Source organism: Schistocerca serialis, chromosome 3 (genome assembly GCF_023864345.2).
Source record: "Schistocerca serialis cubense isolate TAMUIC-IGC-003099 chromosome 3, iqSchSeri2.2, whole genome shotgun sequence".
Classification (NCBI taxonomy): domain Eukaryota; kingdom Metazoa; phylum Arthropoda; class Insecta; order Orthoptera; family Acrididae; genus Schistocerca; species Schistocerca serialis.
In genome coordinates this window covers 1,007,494,734-1,007,521,943 of record NC_064640.1, presented here as the reverse complement: position 1 = coordinate 1,007,521,943, position 27,210 = coordinate 1,007,494,734, and the positions used below count along the sequence as shown (strand labels likewise).

The window sequence follows — 27,210 nt, the reverse complement described above, 5'->3', positions numbered from 1 at the left end:
CGATGCCTCGCTTCGTGTAAGGAGCGTACACATTGGACGATTGAACAGTGGAAAAACGTTGTGTGGAGTGACGAATCACGGTACACAATGTGGCGATCCGATGGCAGGGTGTGGGTATGGAGAATGTCCGATTGTCATCTGCCAGCGTGTGTAGTGCCAACAGTAAAATTGGGAGGCGGTGGTGTTATGGTGTGGTCGTGTTTTTCATGGAGGTGCTAGCACCCCTAGTTGTTTTGCACAGCACTATCACAGCACAGGTCTACATTGATGTTAGAAGCACCTCCTTGCTTCCCACTGTTGAAGAGCAATTCGAGGATGGCGATTGAATCTTCCAACACGATCGAGCACCTGTTCATAATACACGGCCTGTGGCGAAGTGGTTACATGACAATAACATCCCTGTAACGGACTGGCCTGCACAGAGTCCTGACCTGAACCCTATAGATCACGTTTTGGATGTTTTGGAACGCCGACTTCGTGCCAGGCCTCACCGACCGACATAGATACCTCACCTCAGTGCAGCGTTCCATGAAGAATGGGCTGCCACTCCCCAAGAAACCTTCGAGCACCTTATTGAACATATGCCTGCGAGAGTGGAAGCTGTCATCAAGGCTAAGGGTGGGCCAACATCATACTGAATTCCAGGATTACCGATGGAGGGCGCCATGAACTTGTAAGTCCTTTTCAGCCAGGTGTCTGGATGCTTTTGATCACATACTATAACAGATAAGGTGTTGCAGTAGCAGCATACAAACGCTTTGACATAGTACCACACATGGTACTCACATACTTGAACATAACGATTTCCAGTCTATGAAGCCTAATTCTATAGAGTTTGATGTGTTCCAGAATGTTCATCCCCTCGTTACACGACAGACACTCCTGGCGAAGAGTTTGTGGTTAGTGACCACTTGGACCCACAGAATAAGCTTACACACCTCCGCATACTGGACTAATCAATACTTTTTTCAGTGTTAACAGAACTCATCGAAATTTTACTTTTCTAAGAACAGACAGGAATAGAAGGTATCTATGTTTCTTCAGTTATTGCACTATTATTACAGTGTACCTGAACTGTTTTACATCTGTTCTTGAAGTGGCGTAAATTTAGTATGCAATGACAATTTCTAGAGTGTAAACACCCACTACACTTATGCAGTTTCAGAGCCAACAAATCCTAATTTGTCTAGAGAATATAAGAAAACTGGTGGAAACTTAGCAGTCAGCAACGGCTGGAGCACAGAATTCCTGTGGCCAGGTGCCACCACCTCTCTTCCGCTCTTCTGATTAAAAACAAGAGGAATTGACGGAGTACTGCATACAGCTCAAGCAGAAGATTCCATCTTACAAAATCAAAGATGACTCACAGCGTTCTTTCTTTTTCCTGGGGAGGTGTGCACATCTTTCGTTTTAGAGGGAAATTATTCCCTCGAGTAGAGACCCAACCCGTACTCTTTTAGGAAACCGTTCGGAAGCTAAATGAATTTTTAGAAGAGCAGAGTCATGTAATTGCTGCTCGTTTCAAATTTTGTCGTCGTCATTGTAGTAAATATTAAAAGGAGTGGACTGCTGAACTCAAGAGTACATCTAGAAACTCTAAATTTAACTGCACTTGAGGACCTTCTTCAAACGCTTCATGATGACGTGATTCAGGACCAAGCATTTAGAGATGATCCCGAAAACAAATTCTCCTAAAAGTCTGCGAGAACTACAGGCAGTTCTCGGCTAATGTACCTACTATAACAAATTTGTTCCGAACTCAACGCCAATTGAATCGCCTCCGGCGTAAAAATGTTCCTGTCTTATGGACTGGGGAATGCGCACAATCATTAAAAAAGTCGAAAAATGCATTGCTTAGTCGCCCATTCCTTGTTCATTTGGTCCCCAAAAACAGTAGTGCTTGCAGCTGATGCATCATGACATGAAATAGGAGCATTATCTCACAAGATCGTCTTACACTTTGCCTTGCTTACCTATGGGAAATGATCCGGAATTCGATGCGTCCGAAGCTGCTCGTCTTCGAATTGGTCGATCTGATTCGCAAGCACTGCAAGACTTTCCCACTGATTTTCAGTGGATTTCACAACCTACGGAATAGGATCGATCACCGTGGCTGATCAAGTATTAGATTCGGATGGGCTGGCCTCAAAATCCTGAATCAGTTTCAGATGCAGCAGTCCGCAAATACATTGCGCAACGTAACAGCCTTTTTTCGGAGTGGTATGATTTTTATTACTCACTCCTAAACGCGGTTAAAGGCGCTTCAGTCTGGAACCGCGCGACCGCTACGGTCGCAGGTTCGAATCCTGCCTCGGGCATGGATGTGTGTGATGTCCTTAGGTTAGTTAGGTTTAAGTAGTTCTAAGTTCTAGGGGACTCATGACCTCAGATGTTAAGTCCCATAGTGCTCAGAGCCATTTGAACCATTTGAACTACTCCTAATGAAGAAACGTGAGTTATGGGTCCCACATCGCTGAAGTAACATGTTTTGCAATTATTAGCTAGAGAACATAGATGACATTGGGGAATTATGAGAATTAAGAAGCAAGCTCAAGCATTGTACATGGTTCGAGCCTGACTAGCAGATAGTTGAGATGACTGCCCACTATCAAGGATGCGCGGAAGACCACACAGGGCCGCACCAGGAATTTATTCAGTTGGCCTCGACCTGATGATCGTTGGAAACTCACCGACATTGATTTTGATTGTCTTTTCTGGAACTGGTTGATTATCATTGTTGCATGCAGTTGAGTTACATTTCTCATTCCAATGAATTCGACGACTAACGCTAGCACTATAAAAGCACTCGCTTCTGTCTTTTTCAGGAAGGTCGTTTCTGACAATGGTCCACAGTTTTCTACGTTGGAATTCCAACCATTTTTCCAAGATATTGGGATTCATCACATCCCAACGCCACCATTCTCTCTTTAATTGAATGGTGAAACTCAACATATCGTTTGCATTTTCAAGGCTCAGCTGACCAAACTTTGTACTTCGCACTCGAGGGAAAATACCTCACTGTTGTTTCTCAGCACCTGTCGCCTTCTGCCTTTTCACGACGCTTCGCCAGCGGAATTATTACATGGTAGTAGTCACCACACACGCCCGAGATTTAAGTAACAATGAACTAACTAAAATGATTAGATAACAGTAACGGTAAAAATATGTAGTTATATGTTTATAAGAGATGTTGGAAGTGGTGGCCATGGGTATCCGGTATTCGCTGACTTCGTGCTATACGCTCTGCTTCATTTATTTTACCCTCGACTGCCTGATTCAGACACGGACTTCGCAAAGAGTTTCCACACAAAGGACTAAGTTTTCTATCACTTCTTTAAAAAGCATCACAACTGGCAATCCGGCATCGTCACTCAGACGACTGGCCGAACTCCTACTTTCGTGGCAAAACAAGCACCCGCCGACGGTAGCAGATTCAACTACACTCGTGTTCAGAGAAAAACAGAACACCTTGAAAGACTAGAGAGAGTAAGTTCATACCCACAGGTATGTAAATTAGTATGTTCTGCAGAAATGATCAGCACTTGAAACATGTCAGCCCGCAGGTTCAAGGTCAACATCGATATCGCGGCGCAACACCACCTACAAGTAAAATGTGCCTGCGGCTCTCGTTGTCCCTACAAACTGAAGGTAATGGATCAGTATGACTCGAGCAGACGTACAGGATGGCTCGCAGACGTATGCGCGAACCGTACTGTCAAATCAGTGAGTTTGAAAGAGGGCGCATGATTGGCATGAGAGGATGTGATGCATCCATCCTGGAAATTGCTGCTCGTGTGGGACGAAGTGTTTCAGCAGTGCAACGGGTGTGTGTTGAATGATTCACGGAAGGCCGAAGAACACGACGAGATGGGTCAGTCGCACCACCAAGACCATCCACCTAGAAGATCGACACCTCATCCGAATGGCATTGCACGGCAGATATGCGTCCCCCTCGGCTCCGGTGCAACAGTGGAACGCATCGTACACAGTCAAGGGTGTGGATCTGGCATGGGTTCCATGCGCGACGTTCACTTCTCCGCCTACCTTCGACGAATCTGCAGAAACATGCTAGATGGCCATGGTATATGAAACGACGTCACTAGGGACGGGAATGACACCAGATAGTGCTTTAGGACGAATCAAGGTTCTGTTTGTTTGAAAATGATGACCCCTTTTCGGTTCGCCGTAGAGACGGGGAGCGGCATCACAGAGACTGCATTCGCACAAGACATATAGCGCCAACTCGAAACCTTATGTTGTGGGGTGCTATTAGATACAACAAGTCACAGTTGGTGCGTGTTCAGGGCACTGTCACCACTGTGACCTACGTGAATGACATCCTCTGACCTGTAGCCTTGCCGCGCGGGATTAGCCGAGCGGTCTGGGGCGCTGCAGTCATGGACTGTGCGGCTGGTGCCGAGTCCTCCCTCGGGCATAGGTGTGTGTGTTTGTCCTTAGGATAATTCAAGTTAAGTAGTGTGTAAGTTTAGGGACTGATGACCTCAGCAGTTAAGTCCCATAAGATTTCACACACACATGAACATTTTTGAATCCGTAGCCTGCACCTTCCGCACAACATCCCAGACGCCTTTTTGTACCAACACAACGCACGGCCACATGTTGCTGCACGAAAACGTGTCTTCTCGGTGTCACAGGATGTCAACCTTTTGCCCTGGCCCGCCAGATCACCAGACTTGTCGGCAATCGAAAATGTGTGCGATATGGTGAAACTACGGGTGCAGCGCTGTGACACAGTCCCAACCACCACAGATGCACTTTGGAACCACGTGAATGCAGCCTGTATGGCTACACCACAGTACGCCATTCGCGCCTTATACGCGTCGATGCCATTACGCATTGATCAAGTAATCACGGCTCATGGCGGACCCCGCAAAATACTAGGCAACAGTCACATGCTGAATCGAGGTGACTTAAATGCCAATCTTTTCTGGAGAACATACTAAGGCACATGTCCTGTGAATACAAACGTCCTAGCTCTAATCGTTCAAGGTGATCTATTTTTTCTGAATACGAATGTATGTTTCCGTGATTACTGTGATCCTGCCGCAGATTTTCATGTTTCAGAAACACTACCTGCATGCCAGACTGATGTCCTCGAGCAGCCCTTGCTATTTCCTGACGTTTGGGCTAGTGGGTCGTTAGATGACTACCATGGACGTAGATCTCTGCTGGTGCTGCCTCCTCAGCGACGTCGGTCACGGACATGGCGCCTGCAGCAGCCATACAGAGTTCGGCGTCCACAACAGTGCCATTGCTGCACTCATCTGTGCCGTTGGGGGCATCTTACCTTCGGTTTCCTGGCGTATGTTCCCAGTGATACGCAAGGCGAATGTCGGGACGCTGGTTAGCTGGCGCACTCTGCCGTCGCGCCGCAACCAACTCCATCAGCAGCACCACAGCACATATGTTCCCCCCCCCCCCCCCGCCCCTCGTCGTCGCGATCACTGACACTATGCGACGACGGTGCGCAGTTTGGGAGTTTGGGGGGGGGGGGAGAGGGAGGAAAGCATTATTGACGGTGTCTTTGTCGAGCATTCAGGGCGCGTCGTGAGCCGCTCAGTACTCATCTTCGCAGAATAGCCATTTTGATCCGCGAGCCGCTGCTATAGAAGGCTCGCCATACGCCGCCAGGTGGCGCTACACACTCTACCAGAGGACGTCGAATCCTTATCACCTCATTGCCTGCGGTTATGATTGATCCGCGCATCTTTTTAAGCTGCCGCACTTCGTGGTCCGACTCAGATAGTCCTAGGATAATCTTCAGACTATCCTCAGATTACTGCCAGGTCTCGCTGAGCGTATGGAGACAGTGTAGTGAGAGCGCAGTGAGAACTTTGCGAACCGAGCCCGACGCCATTGTTACTCCGATTGCTAATGACTATTTCAAACCAGTACCAGAGAGAGAGAGACTGCATAGAGACTGCTTGATTCTAAGTTATGTATGATTTATGCTGCATGTATTGTAACAACATACATTTATGTTTTAAACATTATATTGTTCCAGAGTGCTTATCCAACTCGTTACACCGATGGATCCAATAGTTATTCTCACTACACCTACACTAAGAACACTTCCGCAGGTAATATAACTTACACCCAGAACTACTGATCCAGTTACTTAGCAACTACAGATGCTCTCTGCTAGACTGCTGACTATGCCACTGAGCTGCGAACGCATTGCTCTTTAGCTGGCGACATTTTGATACTTCTTACCGCTCTGGACTGAACATCACGAAATGCTTTTATTAGGTCTGCAATGCTACGAATGATGCGGCACAGTCTTCTCGCGTGACTTTAGAGAGTGCATCCTTATGCTACGGTTCAAAAAGGTGTTAAGCGTTCTACTACACTCGGAATTATAAGTGTTCTTTACTCTGATGAGCAGATCTGTAGACCCCAAAATGGGACTGGGCATAATACGGCGGGTTCAGAGTTCAGCCACGATCCGTGGCAGTTGACCCTGTCGATAGCAGTCTTCACTGTATCGAGGCATACTGGGACACTGTTAACAAGATAGTGCGTTAAAGCGCAGTGCTTGCCCGAGCTCGGAGACAGTGTGTGCCACGCGTAAAGCACACATGATCTGACCGCTGATATCGCACGTCTTGCCACTTTCCACGCTCCACTGTCACGCTGATGGCCCGTGCGAAGTCTGATATCGTCTTATCTGTGGTGTTGTTTGAAGAAAGAGCTCCCAAGAAAGGTTGGTTCCTCGGGACGGAAAACAAGTAAGCATAGTCCCAATGACCAAAGGGTGATTTCGGCGTAGGAACGCCCTCAAAATTTCCATACGACACCGCTGAGGAAGGCTTGCTTACACCAGAGCGGAGTCTGCAATCACCTCCGAATACGATAGTATCCTGTCTCTTCAGCCAGCAGTGTAATAGTTGTATTAGACAGACTATGCAGCAAAGTTTATGAAATATCGTACTTTGAAAGAAGAGACTATTATCTGGTACGGTATAAAGTGTTCAGTGACACTAACAAATACACACTGAGGCTGAGGTAACTAAAGCCGTGGGATAGCGATATGCGCATACACAGATGTCGATGGTGTCGCGTACACAAGGTAGAAAAGGGCGGAGGAGTAGTTTGTACTCAGGTTATTCATGTGGGAAGGTTCCCGACGTCATTCTGGCCGCACGACGGGAATTAACAGAATCAAAGCGGAATGATGGGACGTTCCACTTCGGAAATCGTTTAGGATTTCAATATTCCACAATCCACAGTGTCAAGAGTGCGCCGAGATTGCCACATTTCAGCCATTACTTTTCACCACGGGCTATTAAGTGGCCGACTTCGCGACCGAGAGCAGCGGCGTTTGCATAGAGTTGTCAGTGCTAACAAACAAGCAACACTTCCTGAAATAACAGCAGAAGTCAATGTGGGGCTTTCAGTGTTAGTCCATTTTATATTTTATATCCTTACAAAATATAAATTGCATTTTATAAGTAATGATAATTGGTTGATCGCGTAACTTCTTTGCTTTTATACAAACAAAGCAATTACTTTTGATGCAAGTACAGTTTACATGTACATACATAAAAAAACTATTTTATAAACATTGTTTTTTGTCCTCAATATCCGCCCGAAGTGGCCGAGCGGTTCTAGGCGCTACAGTCTGGAACCGCGCGACCGCTACGGTCACAGGTTCGAATCATGCCTCGGGCATGGATGTGTGTGATGTCCTTAGGTTAGTTAGGTTTAAGTAGTTCTAAGTTCTGGGGGACTGATGGCCTCAGACGTTAAGTCCCATAGTGCTCAGAGCCATTTGAACCATTTGTCCTCAATAGAAGGTTCATCATCATGATCTAAGACAAGAGTTTCTTGTAATTACTGATAAATGCGAGGGTTGTTTACCAGTAACAAAATCATATTTTATGTAAGCTCGATGAGGTATTGAAGCGTTGTTTGATTTGTTTTAATTTTGCATTTTGTTTTTTAGTTGTACCTTCTTCATCTTTGAGTAAATTGCGTTTTCTGGGGCTATATGAGAAATTTGTGTAGTTATTTTATTTTTACTACAACACCCATCTATTTCAAATTACAAATCAACAAATTTTGAAAAAAACTTGAATTAAATACTGACAATGTCAATTTTGCTGTAAATACTGCTTATATTCAAGTAACAGACAGGAGAATAACTATGCAGAACAAAAATGTTCCGTAGATTATATGGTCCTTGATATATCCTCACTCAATTTCTAGCTGGTTCATAGATACCGGTTTCCAGGGAAACCTAGTAAGACACTGCCTGCATACGCAAACAAAGTGCTCGAAATGAGGTAACGCCCTATAGGTATGCAATACACCAAACATACAGCTAATGCGATTACGATCTTAATTGACTAAAGGTACCGTAGTCTATGCTTACTTTTGACAGTTCACGGTAGCCTTCTGTGGCTTTACAATTCTATTTTTTTCAAAGTTAAGTATTTCGTCTTGTTCATGTAATAATAAAGTGATCTAATATTCATTACGTGTTACGGTATCAACTCGGTCTCCTCCAGAAGTAATTCTAAGAAACCATCACTGTGCTGACGAATGTTATTTCGCCTGGTACATTATTCACGTGACATGTCGAACCATTTCATTCACCGTAGTGACAAGAGCACTCTCTCTCCTCTATACAGCAGCTATCTGTAATTCCATTGCTCATGAGTGTACACACTTACAAGGCAGCGTGCTGACAATTTACGGATATGTACCTACCTTCCTACTTTTAATCAGTTCATATACCGTTCAGGAAAAGATGTTGAGGTTAAATAACTTCTGTCTACATCCAAATACACCTTTTTTACCTCTGACATTTCATTTCTATGGGTAGATTGTCAAGGCGTTTTACTGCTGTGCATTTCTTTCCTTTTTTGTACCAAAGTTAGATTCAGTAGACAGAATTTCAACTCTTGTAAAGTTGTACTTCTTAATATTCCATATTCAGGCAGTTTTTTTTAACAAACATGCGAAATCATGAGTGAATAAATGCACTGAGATTTGTTGGTTAATATTAACAACTACTGGAATGGATGTTTGTGAGAGCCTGCCCCTGTAGCTGCGGGGTTAGCGCAGCTAACCGTAGGGGACCGGGTTCTATTCCCGGCTGGTCGGATACTTTCCCTGCTTGGGGACTGGGTGTTGCGTTGTCTTTATCTTCGTACTGTCATAAAAAATAACTAAACTCCGTCCGAACAGGCCTCGGGAGGCCCTACGGTACCGACCGACTTGCGCGTTATCCTCAGCCAATAGGCGCCACTGGATGCGGATTTGGAGAGTCATGTGGTTAGCACAGCGCTCTCCCGGCCATTGTCAGTTCTCGTGACCGGAGTCGCTTTTCCTCAATCAAGTAGTTCCTCATTTGGCCTCACAAGGGCTGAGTGCAGCCCAGGGTGCGATTTGTGCTTTTACCAGGGGGGGGGGGGATGTCTTAGGGGGTTAGTAGAATTACATATGTTACTAGCTTGGACCGTGGCGTTACGCATGGTTAAACAGCTATTTATAAATAGATGTTAATGCCGAAACTCACTATTGACGCGTAGGCACTATCAGAAAAGCCATCCCTTGTTACATCTTTAAAAGTACATTATAGGTAAAGCTTATTTACAAAATCATCTACAGATATAGGAGGGGAATTCAAAAAGTAGAGGTACATTTGTGAAAAGTTGTACTTATTCTGATGATAGAAAACTGAAACATATGAATAGTATTAATAGTAAGACGTATTAAAAACTTTCAGTGTTCGGCTCCACAAATTTAAATTATATGTTAAGTTTTACTCCAGTGCGTGGGAAATAAACATCCCAGGTTGGGATGCATAAACTAAAACCAGAGGAGGGGATGGTCTGATGCAGAGGGGGGGAAATCCCCCCCATCCCCCCCTGAAAACCGCACACTGGTGCAGCCCACTTCTCGACAGATCCGGACGATCACCCACCAAAGCCCGACACCACTTAACTGACGGGAACCGGTGTTACCACTGCGGGAAGGCCGTTGGGCTGTACCGTCGTAAACGACACGAAAATGGCCTGTGTACAGTCACATGACAAAGTCTACACCTATGTAACTTCGTACCGGGGAACTGCTTGTCAGCCGGCCGGTGTGGCCGTGCGGTTCTGGGCGCTTCAGTCTGGAACCGCGTGACCGCTACGGCCGCAGGTTCGAATCCTGCCTCGGGCATGGATGTGTGTGATGTCCTTAGGTTAGTTAGGTTTAAGTAGTTCTAAGTTCTAGGGGACTGATGACCACAGATGTTAAGTCCCATAGTGCTCAGAGCCATTTTGAACTGCTTGTCCCTAATGAACGTTCTGAATTGTCGAAACACGCTGTTATGTCTTCCACTGATGAGATGGCTGTATGGGCACGTCCCGAAAGCCAGTTAAAGAAAAGATAAATAAATCTGTAAGACGGTCGTGTTTTAGTCAATATGTGAAACTATGAACTGACAGGTTTCTACCCTGATTGTTACGTATTCTTGGTACACCACATTTATCAGAAGCGGATAAGTTTTGTCAATGCTGCAGTATATAGTGAATATTTTTTCAAAGTTTCAAGCTAAGAAATTTGTGTGACACCGGTTAACAACTATAACGAAAGCGTCATTTACTGTTCACTCAGCATCCGTTTTTATGACTTGCATAGCAACAATATTTGTCTCATCGGCAAAAATAATAATTATGGCTATTGATTCAAATAAAAGGTTGAAACGGAAATCCTCAAATGTCAAAATGTTAGGTGAATTTTAAATGAACACATGCAATTCCCGTTTTCTCCGTCTGTTAAATTAAGTTTCATTTATGCGTATGTTAGGTTCCTATAGTAACACCAATTTTATTATTCATTTAAAAATGTAACGTTTCCGCTTGTAATTTTAAAAAAGTAATGCTTTCTTCATATTAAATAAGAAACACTTCCCTATGTTCGACAAAACTCATGTTCTGCCAAGCACTGACGATAAAAATTAACTAATGTTAATACTTTGTTTTGTAAACTCTCTGTATCCGTATAACTAATATCTCTGTAACTCTCACTTCGTTTTACCTGTGGTTGCGAAAGTCAGTTGTTACCTGAGAATACGAAAACCAGTTTCTGATGAAATATGTAACATGAAGTTGCAGATCAGGAAAATGTTTCTTTTTTTTATATTCAAATCGCGATCGTTAACATAGACCAACATAAAGAGCGGGTTAATTATCAAACATTATAAAACTGTTTGACAATCCACTCACGGCCGTGGAATATCTGATCAACGGCAGTAGAGTTTTTAAATGCAGATTAAAAATTTCTTCACCTTGACTGCTCCTTATAGTCTGCAGGTATGTTTGAACGCAAGTAAACAGTCGATTACGAACCTATAAATGGTCAGCATGTAGACATATAAGGGTGGATTTTGTAAATAAGTGTGTGCAATGTTCAACGTAATAACATTTATCGTGAAACTTATCTTGGAGCATGTCACTATCTAACACTGATTGTCGAAGTTCCTTCAATAAATCTTCCAGAGTGAAACGTCCTCTTCCGTCGCAAGGCATAACCGAGACTCTCTTGTTAAATAAAGCGTTTATGTGTGTCTTAGTGCTACAGAGGCTCGGCTTGTTGGTTACCGACGCCCAAGTCCCGTGCCTGATTGCCTGTGACCGGTTCGAACTTCTCTGTTGGGGAAACGGATGGAGCGAAACTCCCTCAGTCTCGTGAGGCCAGCTGTGAAGTTGGTTCAGTCAGTAAGTGGTTACAGTGTCACGAAACTTGCCGATGTTGCGTAAAGTAGAAAGCCTTTCCCTTAGTTACGTGCTACATGACATATTTATTTACCCGACAGGTCACAAATTCAGTTATGAATTCATTACAGCACCTCCTGATAACGGAGTTCTGGAGGACCATTGTGCGAGGATGGGACACTGGAGAGTCTTCTTAATGTCTCTCTTATACTTTTCCGCCAGTCAAACAATACTCTGAACATTCGCACCGTTCCTCTTTGTACACTACCTACGTCTCCATCTCGTTAGACATGATATGGGTCCCATACACGTGAACACTATCCAGGTATGCGCCGTGCAATTATTTGTTAACAATTTCTATTGTAGACAAACTGAAGTTCCCCTGTATACTAGCAACGAATCATAACCCGACATTTGCTTTACCCACAACTGAGCCTACATGACCGTTCAACTTCTGATCTCTATACATTGTTACGATCACGTATCTGTATGACATGACTAATGATGATCATATTATAGTTAAACGATATAATGCATTCGAACTTCGTGAACTGCATAACTTTGCATTTCTCTGTATTAAGAGTTACTTGCTAGTCTTCGACGGTTGCTGACATTTTGTCGTTATATAACTGGATATTACTGCAAGTTTTAATTACATCCATAGCCAACTAAGTCATGTAGTAACAGTTTCCCACGATAAATACTGTTGTTGCAGGGAAACAGGGTGCGTGTCAGCAATGGGAAAAGAGACGTCGGATGTGTAATGCGAAGAGCGCATACGGTAGGTTGCATGAGAACCTCAGCACTGGATGTTACTACAATGCTTCGTTGGTTGCAAATTTAGTGAACGCGAGAGTCATTTTGATTTAGTATCGTATCTTTAACTATGAAAAGTCGGAGTGAGGATCATGTTGTTAATCAATATGTGATCAAAAGTATCCGGACCCCTATTAGTGGACATTAATATGGAATGTCTGGTACTGTGCGCCGTGGGTTTCGAATCCGCGCCAGACGGCATGGAACACGATGACCACTAGAGGTCTCTGCAGCAGTCGCGCCCTAAGCCGTGGCTGCGCGCACTCCTGGCCCCGAGCCTAGCTTGAGGGCGCCACTGTGGAGCACATGGTCCCAGCGGCCAATAGCGACACACCCTGTTGTGTATTTAGGTGGCTGCCTCTCACTCAGCGAGGGCATTTTTACGCCATTTTCCACTTTAAATCACCATTTTATCGCCTGTTTTTTCTTGTTTCTTTCTTCTTCCTTTTTTTAAAAAAAAGTCTGTAGGCTGTAGAGCAGCGTAGTAAGCTGCTGCCAGCCCGCCCCCTTCGGGGGGAATTGAAAATCAATAAAGAAAAAAAAAAAACTCAGCGCGGCAGTCTGGTATTCGCATTGAGTTGGTTCATATCTCGCTTACAGACATCATGTTTACATTGCGTGTGCTTACTGCCTGTTTATGAGTGGACGTTGTTTTGATTTCGTGAGGTTATCTATTGTGACCCCGTTGCTTAATACTTTGTTGTTGATCTTGGTGTCTTGTTCGGTTGTCTGTCATCATGCTTGTTCTTCCATTCCCGTTCGTCCGTCTTGTTTCTTCGCAGCCCGCTCCCGTTCGGTCCCGCGACCGTTCCAGTCGCGGTTACAACATTTTGGCGATGAGGTAAACGGTGGTAGTTGTTAGCATGGACGCTAAGTTGGTCTGTCTTCTGGAACAATAGCAGCAGCTCATGCAGCAGCAGCAGCTCCAGTTAGACATCTTACAAAAGTCGATGCGGTTGCTAATGGACAAAGTCGATGCCCGGGACACATGACCACAACAGCTTCCGAGTCCTCGGGTGTCCGATGCTTTCCCACTTTCGCCGTCGTTCCCGCCATTTAACGACGCTAAAGAAGACTGAGAAACATCGGCTGAAACAACACTTCACAGGTTTTCAATTCACGGATGACCTCTTGCAGCGATCGTTGTTTTTGTCTTGGGCCTTCCCAGACACATTCTTTCTTCTTCACAAGTTGGCACCCTTGCCCAATCCTGTGGCTCTATCTTTTCGGGAGATATTCCTTTTGCTGACACACTATTATTCACAAAGCTTCGATGTGGTCGCCTCTCGGATGGAGTTCCACCAGTGCCTTAAACAGCCTGGTCAATCATATCGTTCCTAGGTCACAGACTTGGAGGGTCTCAGCCATCGATGCGATTTTACATGCACCAATCGGCAGTGTATGGCTTCGTATGTGGACTCCCTGATCCGGGATGTGGTGGTTCAGCTGGCTCCAGATCCTGAGGTCCGCACTGCAGCGTTGAAACTCGATAATCCCTCATTGGAAAAGATTCTCCGCATTGGCCACTCATTTGAAATTGCTCAGGCGGCTAACGAGCGTCTCACGGCATAGCCGCAAGTGGCGGCGATCGATACGTCTCTGGGGATTCCGCCCTCGCGACGTAGACGTGGCCTGGCCTTCACAGGCCAGCGCCATTGGGACTCTTCATTGTCCGACGTCTCTATAGCTTCAGAGTCTCCGGTCGCCCCTCGTCGCCGGTCGAGCGGCCTGCTTCCATCTTGCCCACAGCGCTTTACCACACACTCTCGAGCTGATTGCCCCCACCGCTGGAAAACGTGCACGCTGTGTGGGAAGGAGGGCCACATCTGATCTGTTTGTCATAGTCGCTCGACTCCCTCCCGTCCTGCCCCTACTGGGCCTCAGGATACAGTATGCTCTGCAATCGGTCGTCTCGCTGGAGGACCCATCAGCACAGAAGCTATTCCACACACTCCGCCTTTTTACTGAGGATGTCAGTTTCCAGGTCGACACTGGGCCGCCGTCCCTATGATTAATATTGTAACATATACCTGCCTGGGCTCCCCTGCGTTGTCACCTCCCTCTCAGCGTTTGGCCGCCTACGGCGATGGTTCCATTCCCCTTTGTTGGCAGTCGGTCGTCCAGGCGACATACAAACCTGTTCCCCAGCTGCTTAACCTATTTGCCGTCAACCATACGTCGGCTTCGAATATTTTTGGCCTGGATGCGTTTTAGCTGTGGCTTTTCAATTTCTGATGAAGTTAAGGTCATTTCCACGGCTGTTCCTTTTCAGGACTTGGACGATCTGTGCTCGGCTTTTGCATCATTGTTTGCAACGGATCTTGGGTGTGCTTCATGTTTTCAGGCGTACATCACACTTCGGCTGGATGCGATGCCTCGCTTTTTCCGGGCCAGATCCATTCCAGTGGCCTTACAGCCAGCAGTCAAGCAGGAACTTGATCGGCTACAGGTTGCTGGCGTCCTAGAGCCTGTGACATACAGTGCTTGGGCGACACCATTGGTGATCGTATGGAAACCCAATAAGTCTCTTTGGCTGTGTGGGGACTTCGGTGCTACTGTCAATGTTCATTCCTTAGTAGACACTTATCTCATTCCCTGACAGGAATGCCTTCTTGCCAAGCTTGCAAGGGGCCAGTACTTTTCTAAGATAGACCTGGCTGAGGCATACCACCAGTTACCCTTGGATGTCGATTCCCAGAACATCATGGTTATCAACACACTTTTCGGATTACACAAGTACAAGCATCTTCCATTTAGAGTCTCTTCAGCGCCAGCAATTTTCCAGCGTTTCCTGGAGCAGCTTACGCAGCCTATCCCAGCCTGCGTGAATTATCTGGATGACATCTTAGTCACCGGGCGTTCCTGCCAGGAACATTTGCACAACCTCAGCTCCTTACTTCACGCTCTGCAGTCTGCACGTTTACGCTGTCAGCTGCACAAGTCTTGTTTTTGCAGCCGGAAGTGGAATACTTAGGCCACTGGCTTAGCAAAGATGGCACTCGCCCTTTAGATCGCAATGTCGCGGCCATTGAGGCCCTTCCTCGTCCCAAGGGCTTATCCGACCTCCAGGTGTTTTTGAGCAGATTTACTTATAACTTAAGGTTCTTACCCCAATCTGCCTCTGGCGTCGCAAAGGGGTGACTTTTGATTCGACTCCTGCCTGTGACCAGGATTTTCTCCATTTAAAGACGATGCTAAAGTCCGCCCCTTGCCTTACTTCCTTCTCTCCGGACCGCCCCCTGGTTTTGGCGGCTGATGTGTCGGCATACGGCATTGGGGCAGTCCTCGCACATTGGAATACCGATGGTTCAGAACAGCCCATCGCTTATGCATCTAAAACGTTAACTCCAGCACAATGGAACTACTCCCAGATTGAAAAGGAGGCCCTGGTGACAGTGTTCGTTGTCCAAAAATTTCACATCTAACTCTTTGGGGTCAAGTTCACCCTCCTAACAGACCATAAACCCTTAGTTACACTTTTTGTACCCCACTCTCACCTTCCGGAGCAGACAGCTCAACGTCTCCAGCGCTGAGCGTTATTTTTACGGAATTACACTTCCACCATCCGGTATAAGCCCAAAGCCTACGATGCTAACGTGGATGCTTTGTCACGTATCCCAGCAGGCCCTGATCCTGCGTTTGACCAATAGGAGGTCCTCTGCTTTCACACTGATTCTGCCCGCCGGGATGCGCTGGACGGTTTGCCTCTTATGGACGCTCACATTGCCATGGCTACATGCCAAGAACCTATCTTGCGACAGGTTCTCTGCTACATGGTCCACGGTTGGCCCTCCTATATTACTCACCGGATGCGGACTGACTTCAGCCCCTGGCGCCACCAGTCCCACAGGCGCTCTGTGGTCGATGATGTCCTTCTGTTGGCCACGGAGTCAGATGCCCATCAGGAGGTCATCCTTCCAGCTTTTCAACATCATGTGCTCAGTTAGTTACACTGCAGGCACTGGGGTAGGTCCCGCATGAAAGTTATAGCTCGCCGGCATGTGTATTAGCCCAGCATCGATGGCGATATTGACTGCATGGTCCACGTGTGCACTGTGTGTGCACGTCACCAGGGAAGCCCCCTCAGTCATTCACACCCTGGTCTGTGCCTCGCCAGCCCTGGGATCGTATCCCTCTCGATTTTGCGAGGGTCTGTTTCTGGGGTCCATGTGGTTACTTATCGTTGATGCCTACGCCAAATAACCATATGTCGTCCGCATGGCATCTACCACCACAGAGGCCCCACTCGTGGCCCTGACCCAGGTTCTCTTCATTGAGGGCCTGCCTCACACATCGGTCTCTGATAATGGCCCACAATTCATGGCATCCTCCTTCCACGACTTCTGTCAGGCCAATGGTATCAAACATATCCGTAGCTTGCCTTCCACCCTTCCTCCAATAACGCGGTGGAGAGGCTTGTCCGCACATTTAAACAGCACTTGACTAAGGCGGTCGAAACATCTCCAACCACGTCAGCCCTCGCCCTGTTCTTGAGCACATATCGCACCACGCCAATTGACAGCCATAGTCCGGTGGAGCTACTCCGTGGGCGACAGTCACAGACCCTGCTCCATTTGCTGATGCCGTCACCCTCCCACCCCCGCTCCGGGCCCTCTCAGCGTTACGCCCCCGGCGCGGCTGTGTGGACCCTCGTGCACGGGAGCAAGGCGGGTTGGATGCCCACCTTGATCGTTGCGGCCCGTGGGTAGGGTGTGACATCAGTGCAGACGTCGAAAGGGTTGGATCGCCACCATCATAACCAGCTCCGCCCACGTATCCCCGTGGCACTCCCGCCGCCGCCTCCTCCTACACTACCTCCTTCGGGTACAGACGTGGTCCTCACGTCGCCGCCACTGCCCCCAGGTTGCTGCCTCCCCGCGAGCCTGCCGCTGGCTCTCCCACCCTCAGGTGGATCGGAGGCTCCTTCCGACGCCCTGACCTCTGGGTCGGCCGTCACGGACACCTCGGACGTCCCTTCCTCCCCGACAATGGCAATTGCCGAGCCTTGGTCTTCTCCCATCTGTCGACCACCGTGGCACCGTCTGGGGCGTTTTCGCCCCTACGCGCAAGTTTCATGGGGGAGGGATCTGGTACCGAGTGCCACAGGTTTCGAATCCGCGCCAGACGGCATGGAACTCGATGACCACTAGAGGTCTCTGCAGCAGTCGCGCCGTAAGCCGTGGCTGCACGCGCTCCTGGCCCCGAGCCTAACTTGAGGTCCCAGCGGCTAATAGCGACATACCGTGTCGTATATTTAGGCGGCTGCCCCTCACTCAGCGAGGCAGTCTAGTATTCGCATTGAGTTGGTTGATATCTCGCTTACATACATCATGTTTACGTCGTGTGTACTTACTTTCCATTTACGAGTGGACATTGTTCTGATTTCGTGAGGTTGTCTCTTGTGAACCCGTTGCTTGATAGTTTGTTGTCGATCTTGGTGTCTTGCTCGGTTGTCTGTCGTCGTGCTTGTCCTTCCATTCCCGTCCGTCCGTCTTGTTTGTTCGCAGGCAGCTCCCGTTCGGTCCCGCCGCGTTTTCGTTAGCGGCCACCCCGCAACCGTTCCTGTCGCAGTTACAACAGAATGTGTCCACCCTTTGCCTTTATGACGGGTTGAACTCCACTGGGGTCACTTTCAATTAGGTATCTGAATGTCTGTGGAGGAATAACAGCCCATTTTTCAGGATGGAAACCATACAATGTAGTGATGTTGGACGCTGGGTCTGGAACGAAGTCGACGTTCTGGATCATCCCAAAGGTACTTCATGCGGTTCAGGTTGGGCTCTGGGCAGGCCAGTCCATTTCATAAATGTGATTGTCCACAAACGATTCCATTACAGATACTGCAGTATGACAAGGTGCTGCAACAAAGTACGCAGTGCTGAAATGTTTCATATTCCTCCATGTTTAACATTTCTTTAAGCGCAATAAGGGGACCACAATATAACCACGGAAAACACCTCCATTCCGTAATACCAACTCCTCGGTTCTTCACTGTTGGTGCTATACACGATGGCAGGTAACGTTCTCCAGGTATTCAAAACCAAACCCTCTCATTGGGTTGCTACAGCGTATACGTTGATCCATTACTCCAAATCACTCGTTTCCTGCCATCCACTGTCCAATGGTGTCGTTCTATACAGCCACCCCAAGCATCGCGTATGAGGAGGTGGAATGCTGGTAGCATTCTGGAACTCACGAGTGATTCCTTCTGCTCATTCGTGCAATATCTCACAACCACCCTCCGCAGTGCTCGACGGTCCTTTTCCGTCAGCACATGAGGTCTGTCTGACATTCATTTAACTGTGGTCGTTCCTTCGCATTTCCACTTCACAGTCGTACCACCAACAGCCGACTTGAGCAGCTTTAGAAGGGTCTACATATCTCTGATGGATTTGTTACGCAGGTGACGTCCAATGCCCGGTCCGAGGTCGAGGTCCCCGAACTCTCCTGATCGATCACTTCTGTTGCTACTGCTTCTGTAGCGACAGCACAATACTCCCCGCCTTCTTTTATATGGGTTTATAAGCCTCTCGCAACTTCTAGTGGTCAATTCCGCATTAGGTAGGTGTGTTCGGATACTTTTGATCAGATAGTGTACATATTTATTACTGTAGCAAGGAACCGATTCGTGTCCGTATGTTTTAAATCGTTATCTACTCGATATGCTATACACACCGTATGTACGTATAAGTGCCAATGCACATGTGTCGGTTACTTGCAGGATTTTTGGTCTGAACAGAAGAGGCTACGTTTCGCACGAAAATTGTTTTCTAAAGTTGAGATGATTGCAGATAAAAGTTTTTTTCATTCTGAAGATATGTCGTAATCAGTGAAAGACATTTACAGATTAGGTTACTCAACGTAAAGAAATATCCATTCTGTCACTACAAACGGAAGAACTTGTGGAAATTTACTATGTAAAAATTTATAGCGTACCCCATTTTATTGGAGGAAATAATGGTGGAGCTGTCGAAGACGAGATAGAAGGGTTCTTAGCAGACTAATGCTTTCTGGAAATTCTTTCACGGGTTATGAAATATGATGCTACATTTCAGATGTATTGTCTCATGTCTCTTGTTTTTTCGTTTGAGCCTTTCATAAAAGGCACAGGTTTTATTACAACACAATCTGCGTGGACATAGTCGAGTGTTCTTCCTCCCACGAGAACTGCTCAATGTCTGTATCAATTTATGGGCCAGAAAATTTTTTTCCTATGAACTGACAGACAAGTGAATCAGTGCTATTTCCTTAACTTCATGTCATTCATTTCACAAGCAAGTCCAATACACCATGGCTGCTGATCACAGTAATATTTTGTCTCGGCATGTTGTCGTTAATCAGATATTAATCTAGTACGTCGCTTTTCTTGAATATTGGGAGTAATGACATTAAGAATTTTTGAATAGTGATTTATCAGGACCCATTTTTAAATTATTTTCGAGGTTTGTGGTGTACCCAAGAGGACAACACACTTAGAATTAGAGTTTGTGTAATAGTAGACAATACCTTGACAATGTAATAATATCCAATGTTGTTTTATCTACAGTGCTATCCACCGGCTGGTAAAACTGTTTCAGAGTGAGACCAGGTAAACTGCATTACTTAATACATCACGATTTTTTTTGTTCTTCATTATGAGATAATTAAACTGATCTACTCACCGTAGGTCGTTGAGCACCGGAAGCAGTTTGAGACCTGCAACAGAAAGTTTTTTGTTACGGGGGTTCAGCATATCCATAAGCAGTCCGTACACGAAGAAAATGTGAATCTTTAGACTCTTTAAATCTTAATTTATCCACTAAAGGGAATAAATGTGCTATTACAACACTTGGGACGAAAAGGCCTTTGTCGCAGGCAGATTAAGGGTCATGATGAGATGAAATGTACTGTTAGTAACATGAAATTCATTGTAAATTGAAAATTATATTTGTTGTTGTGTGTATACTTTGATGCATTCTTGATAAAGGTGCTTTCATTTTGAAGTGTTTCACGAGACTGCTATTGTGACTGCTGCTTGAATGCGGATTATATGTGACATAGTTTGATGAAGATGCCAGATGGAACGTAAGATTAAAAGTAAAACACTAACGCTGAAGTGGAGAAAATGCTCAAAGATCACATAGTTCGACTGACAGAAAGAAAGAAAGAAGGCGCATGTCGTCCCATCGTCGATTACCGGCTGCTGATACAAATCATCAAAAATTATGTACACCTATTGCTAAGGTCGAGACTGATAAGACAGACCTGGAAAAAACTGCTTTCGTAGCATCTTAGGGCCTCTGTAAGTTCAAAGTTATACAATTTGACCTGTGAGATGCTTCGGCCACCTTAGGATGCGTGATGAACAATCTGCTTAGTCGTTTTCATTGGACAAAGTGTCATTGTTATCTTGTTGGCATTATTATTTTCTCAAAGAGAAATGTTTGATGAACAAGGAGAGGGAGGAGTAACAACTCGTAAAGAACCACGCATCACCTGGGCCTTGTAAGGGCCCCTTGCCACGGTTACGGTGAAGTCCTAAACGGTAGCGAAGGCAGAGATGAAAATCATTGGTACGGCTTCCATAAGTCCTTTCGAAATATTACGGAAAAAGTTTAGACACGAGGATTGCTTCTTATTGAAATGACTAAATTAGTCCCAAAAACATTTCTACATCAGAAGCATTTTACTAACCACAGCGCCGCAGTGGTATTTGCCAATCAATGCTTCAAAAATTGCGAGAAGTAGGAAATGTAATTGTGTTCAGTTAACATAAATGTACGACCTACTCGAGGTCTAACATCGTCGAACATTTTGTTAAACTGAAAGTCAAGTCTCTTATGATATTATTAGAACAAATGTTCTTCTTTGACAGTTCGCTTACGAGAGCTGGCACACTTTGAAGACTGGTGACCATAACACAACTATTTCACAAACAGTATTTAAGATTCAAAGCATAGTAAATTTGATAAAATTGTTGACATGTTCAGCACGAATAAACAGCATGTAATGTCGCTGCTCAAACGCAGTCTAGGAATATACCATATGCTCGTCTCGAGAATTAAGATTTATTAATAGTTACAGTTTCCATGTACGCCGATATAAAGATTATTAGCGTCGTGGGTTGTTGAAGAGTGAGGATGCGACTGTGCACATAGCTGTCTAATGAAAAGCTTCAGTATTAAACATGGCTGACGACAATCCTCAATCGTGAATCCGCTCCTACCTGTCATACGGTATTGCTGGCTGGGAGGCACCCAGGGGTAGGTTCATCCTCCTGACTGGGAAAGTTTCCATTCTTCCTGCACAACTGCAGCTTTCTTTCGCGAAGTGTGTGAGTTATGTCTTGAAAATAACTATGAAGTTCTGACTATGACGACTAAGTGTACAGTTACAGAGCCGTGGTGGTGGTTAGTGTTTAACGTCCCGTCGACAACGAGGTCATTTGAGACGGAGCGCAAGCTCGGGTTAGGGAAGGACTGGGAAGGAAATCGGCCGTGCCCTTTCAAAGGAACCATCCCGACATTTGCCTGAAACGATTTAGGGAAATCACGGAAAACCTAAATCAGGATGGCCGGAGACGGGATTGAACCGTCGTCCTCCCGAATGCGAGTCCAGTGTGCTAACCACTGCGTACAGAGTCGTGTTCGTGTTGTTGATGACGACGAGAGGCAGAAGAGAAAGGGTGAAAACGGTGCCTACACATAACCTGTTAATCGCGAATAACACGAAGAACGCGGCCCAATTAATATCTCTATCCGACGTATGGCTCACCGTCAATAGCAGCGTATGCCTCCACTGCATCAGGCACTACAGGGAGGTGTGGAATTTCATGCAGACCACTTTTGCAAAATTTGTCTGTCACTTTCTTCCGGCCGCAAACTGTCTTCGTATTGCCGTCCAAATACTGGCGCCGAAAATTTTACCAGGTTTTGAACCAGCTACCAGCGAGAATAGCACTACGAAATAAGTGTGCATTACCAACGTCTGATATTGATACATATAATCAATTTCCTATCCTCTCGATTACGAGGGAACCTTTTACGGGCGCGTCATTTCGATTCGGGAAATTAAAGTGAAAAAGGAAGCAGGATCAGAACGATTGTGGATTTTAGTAGGCAAATTCTTGAGATTTGTGACAACATAAATATATAATTTACAAAATCGTCAGTTTTGAAGAACTAAGACTCAGTCGAAATTAGTGGTCTTAGAAATAACCAGAAATTAATCGCACATTTCTCTAGCGCATTTGTTCACCGTTACGTAAATTCCATAGCTGTATAATTTTTAGTAATTTCGAGATCTGAAATTGCTATTTTCTGTTCACACACTTTTTAATGGTAATAAATGAAGAATCTTCCGTACTATTCCAAGAGTAAACGACAGGATTATTTTCATTTAATTACAACGTATTTTTGTCATCTCTGTTTTTTCTAGTTTATTGAACTAAGATTTATATTACTAGTTATTTCGAAAATGTATAAATAAAGTCAATAATGAAACGCGTTGGGGTCCACTAACATAACGAGAAAAAAATCGTCGAGGGACACATGCTGACACAAAATCGACAACTACTTCCGAGACTGATACTGAAGAACCGGATAATTCGTAATGAGAGTGCTAATGTAATCCATCAAAGATCTGTGTAAGCGCTAGTTCTGTTTGCGATTTGGGTGGCAAGCAGAAGGCAACACTGCAATTTGGTTGACAACCACCTGTTCTCCGAGCCATTATGACAGAGGGTGGGATGTGTTGCTCTTACTTATATTGGAAGGAAACAAATCAACAGCCATGTTTTGCAGGACACATTTGTGAGAATCACATCTAGACTGATATACTGTACATGAATGTGTGACGTTGTGGATACAAAAGCGCCATTAGCTGACGTAGCAGTAGCTTTATAGATGTTTACATAAGTATAGTATGGCCAATGGAATACCCTTGAATGAAAATAAAGGTATTTTTTCTGTCTTCTTTTTTCATAGTTTTATGATGTCATTTACCGAACTTTTTAACAGGGCCTTGTATTATTGCACCGGTATCGTAGCGAGATTGCTACGGATTTGTTTATAAACTGTAAGCCTTAGAACCTCTTCAATGAGGGCTTTGGAACCACCAAAGGTACAGTGCAGTGGTTCCCAACATGTATTAAACCATTACCCCTGAGTGCAAGTAGACACTAGCTAGTACTCCCACCATTCCCCTCCTCCCCACGTTATGACCAACTTTAGCACCTAACTAAACTATAGAATGTAGAAATTTTCTTGGAAAATTTTTATTTTTAAATTGATGAAAGATGAACTATATTGTGTGTGTGTGTATGTGTGTGTGTGTGTGTGTGTGGGTGTGTGTGTGTGTGTTAGAATGAATGACGAAGGAATTGATGCTGCATCGCAAGCTAATTATCCACAGTGAAGGTAGACACTTGTTACGCAACGTTCATCCCCTACATTACTCCCCTCCACTGCAGTACTTGCTTGACCTCCACACTGCAACCCCACTTAAAATCAAACATGTTCATATGTTTGCACTATACTTACTGTTTGTAAATCACTTGATTGGTGCACTCTTTACTTCTAACTGATAGAAACTGGTCTTTTGTCTAACTACTTCAGTAATAATAATAATAATAATAATAAACCTGTGTACAGCACTATAGTAGCCATTATGTAGTTACTGCTGTGTCGTGCTGTCATTTAATTCATTTACCTGTCTCGGAGTGAGTAACGAAGCAATTTCTGGACTACTGCAGTTACTATCTACAACTTGGAGAAGACATTTTCTTGAGATACTTAGCGTTTGTTACGTATATGTCTCACGTACATCATCAGCGATGTACGGGACAAAGCACAACATGTGTGTAGTGGTGGAGTATATGAGGATCCTGTAACGTCCACAGCATTAATGCTGCTAATTGAGAGAAAATAATTATTGATAACTTATATAATCAATATTAGGGTCTCACAAAATTGTGTTAATAGTAATGATCTTCCGGAAATAATTTAGCGTCGTTACTGAAACAGAATCGAATCGTTTAACTCTTACCCCCACCCTCCGCCCCCAAATTTCATTTTACCCGTCAGGGGGTAATTACCATTAGGTTGTGAACCACGGGGGTGTTACAGACGGGTACGAGTTGTCATTGTGGCGCCTGCTGATTATCAACGATGAAGATACAGGGTGTTTCAAAAATGACCTGTGTATTTGAAACGGCAATAAAAACTAAACGAGCAGCGATAGAAATACACCGTTTGTTGCAATATGCTTGGGAAAACAGTACATTTTCAGGCAGACAAACTTTCGAAATTACAGTAGTTACAATTTTCAACAACAGATGGCGCTGCGGTCTGGGAAACTCTATAGTACGATATTTTCCACATATCCACCATGCGTAGCAATAATATGGCGTAGTCTCTGAATGAAATTACCCGAAACCTTTGACAACGTGTCTGGCGGAATGGCTTCACATGCAGATGAGATGTACTACTTCAGCTGTTCAATTGTTTCTGGATTCTGGCAGTACACCTGGTCTTTCAAGTGTCCCCACAGAAAGAAGTCACAGGGGTTCATGTCTGGCGAATAGGGAGACCAATCCACGCCGCCTCCTGTATGTTTCGGATAGCCCAAAGCAATCACACGATCATCGAAATATTCATTCAGGAAATTAAAGACGTCGGCCGTGCGATGTGGCCGGGCACCATCTTGCATAAACCACGAGGTGTTCGCAGTGTCGTCTAAGGCAGTTTGTACCGCCACAAATTCACGAAGAATGTCCAGATAGCGTGATGCAGTAATCGTTTCGGATCTGAAAAATGGGCCAATGATTCCTTTGGAAGAAATGGCGGCCCAGACCAGTACTTTTTGAGGATGCAGGGACGATGGGACTGCAACATGGGGCTTTTCGGTTCCCCATATGCGCGAGTTCTGTTTATTGACGAAGCCGTCCAGGTAAAAATAAGCTTCGTCAGTAAACCAAATGCTGCCCACATGCATATCGCTGTCATCAACCCTGTGCACTATATCGTTAGCGAATGTCTCTCGTGCAGCAATGGTAGCGGCGCTGAGGGGTTGCCGCGTTTGAATTTTGTATGGATAGAGGTGTAAACTCTGGCGCATGAGACGATACGTGGACGTTGGCGTCATTTGGACCGCAGCTGCAACACGGCGAACGGAAACCCGAGGCTGCTGTTGGATCACCTGCTGCACTAGCTGCGCGTTGCCCTCTGTGGTTGCCGTACGCGGTCGCCCTACCTTTCCAGCACGTTCATCCGTCACGTTCCCAGTCCGTTGAAATTTTTCAAACAGATCCTTTATTGTATCGCTTTTCGGTCCTTTGGTTACATTAAACCTCCGTTGAAAACTTCGTCTTGTTGCAACAACACTGTGTTCTAGGCGGTGGAATTCCAACACCAGAAAAATCCTCTGTTCTAAGGAATAAACCATGTTGTCTACAGCACACTTGCACATTGTGAACAGCACACGCTTACAGCAGAAAGACGACGCACAGAATGGCGCACCCACAGACTGCGTTGTCTTCTATATCTTTCACATCACTTGCAGCGCCATCTGTTGTCGAAAATTGTAACTACTGTAATTTCGAAAGTTTGTCCGCCTGAAAATGTACTGTTGTCCCAAGCATATTGCAACAAACGGTGTATTTCTATCGCTGCTCGTTTAGTTTTTATTGCCTTTTCAAATATACCGGTCATTTTTGAAACACCCTGTAAGTTATACTTCCACATGGTAGACGGGGGAGCAGCTCATATGGGCAGTAATGGGGGAGTAAATAAGTTCCGGAGAAGCGAAATTACAGAAAACGTAACGGACTTGATGTCTTCTCCTCCCGAATTCAAATCTTACCTTAATGAAAGCGCCACATTCTCATTTTTGAGTGTGGGTCATGGACGTTGTTAGTGACAAAGCGAAAAAAAGAGAAACAGGGACACATGGATTGGGTAAAAAAAGCTGTCAGCGACGACATTAATGGATCATGTTTTCCCCCCAGGAGCCTAATTGTCGTAACAGGCTACATTAACTATCGACATTTGGTCAAATCAGTGGTTTCGAGAGTACTCTCATATTCAGGCTCAGACTGCGTTCGGTGATACAAAAATATTGTCCCCTGTATCGATCTACTGGGACTTTATCATCAAGGAAGCCGTCTCTTTCAGAACGTTCACCAACAACTTTAACCGGGACATTAGCTACATCCTCAGTGTTGCATGAAAGTGGGAGCGTGGTGCTGAGAAGTTACATAGAAATATGAGTAGTTTCTTACAAGAGATCGGCGGCACTGACCCATCGAAAACGTTGACATAATCTTTGTACTGTACACAAAATTCTTGGTTTCTCCATGGAGGCACCATGATGTATACCGGGCAAATATCAGATGTAAAAGGGCACCGTGATAACGACGCAGAGTGTCATTTAAAGCTGAGTTATTATTCGAACATCATGCGCCAAGAACAGCGACCAAATTTTGTCTGAGACCGAACTGATGTGAAACTCGATGGTTCGACTTAATTTTCAGCTATTCAAGGTCGTCAGAAACATTCTGAGAAGCTTATAAGAGTGTTTCAGGGTAGGTTGTGCTGAGAAATAACAGTTAAGAAAAAAATTCAATACGTTGCGTCGTTTCCGAGTTAATTATCATTAAAGGTAGCCACTCAGATCGTCGCACGCC

At 45.3% G+C, this 27,210-nt stretch overlaps 1 protein-coding gene across 2 annotated transcripts in view; it reads right to left on the bottom strand.

Annotated features, from left to right (window-relative positions):
- The window catches only part of LOC126471458 (uncharacterized), a 1,143,134-nt gene that overhangs the window by 250,990 nt on the left and 864,934 nt on the right, over nt 1-27,210 (bottom strand). For both annotated transcript variants that reach the window (XM_050099649.1, XM_050099650.1), the window contains exon 5: nt 20,210-20,243. In XM_050099649.1, coding sequence (XP_049955606.1) covers nt 20,210-20,243 — 34 coding nt within the window. The remainder of the gene's footprint in view (nt 1-20,209; nt 20,244-27,210) is intronic.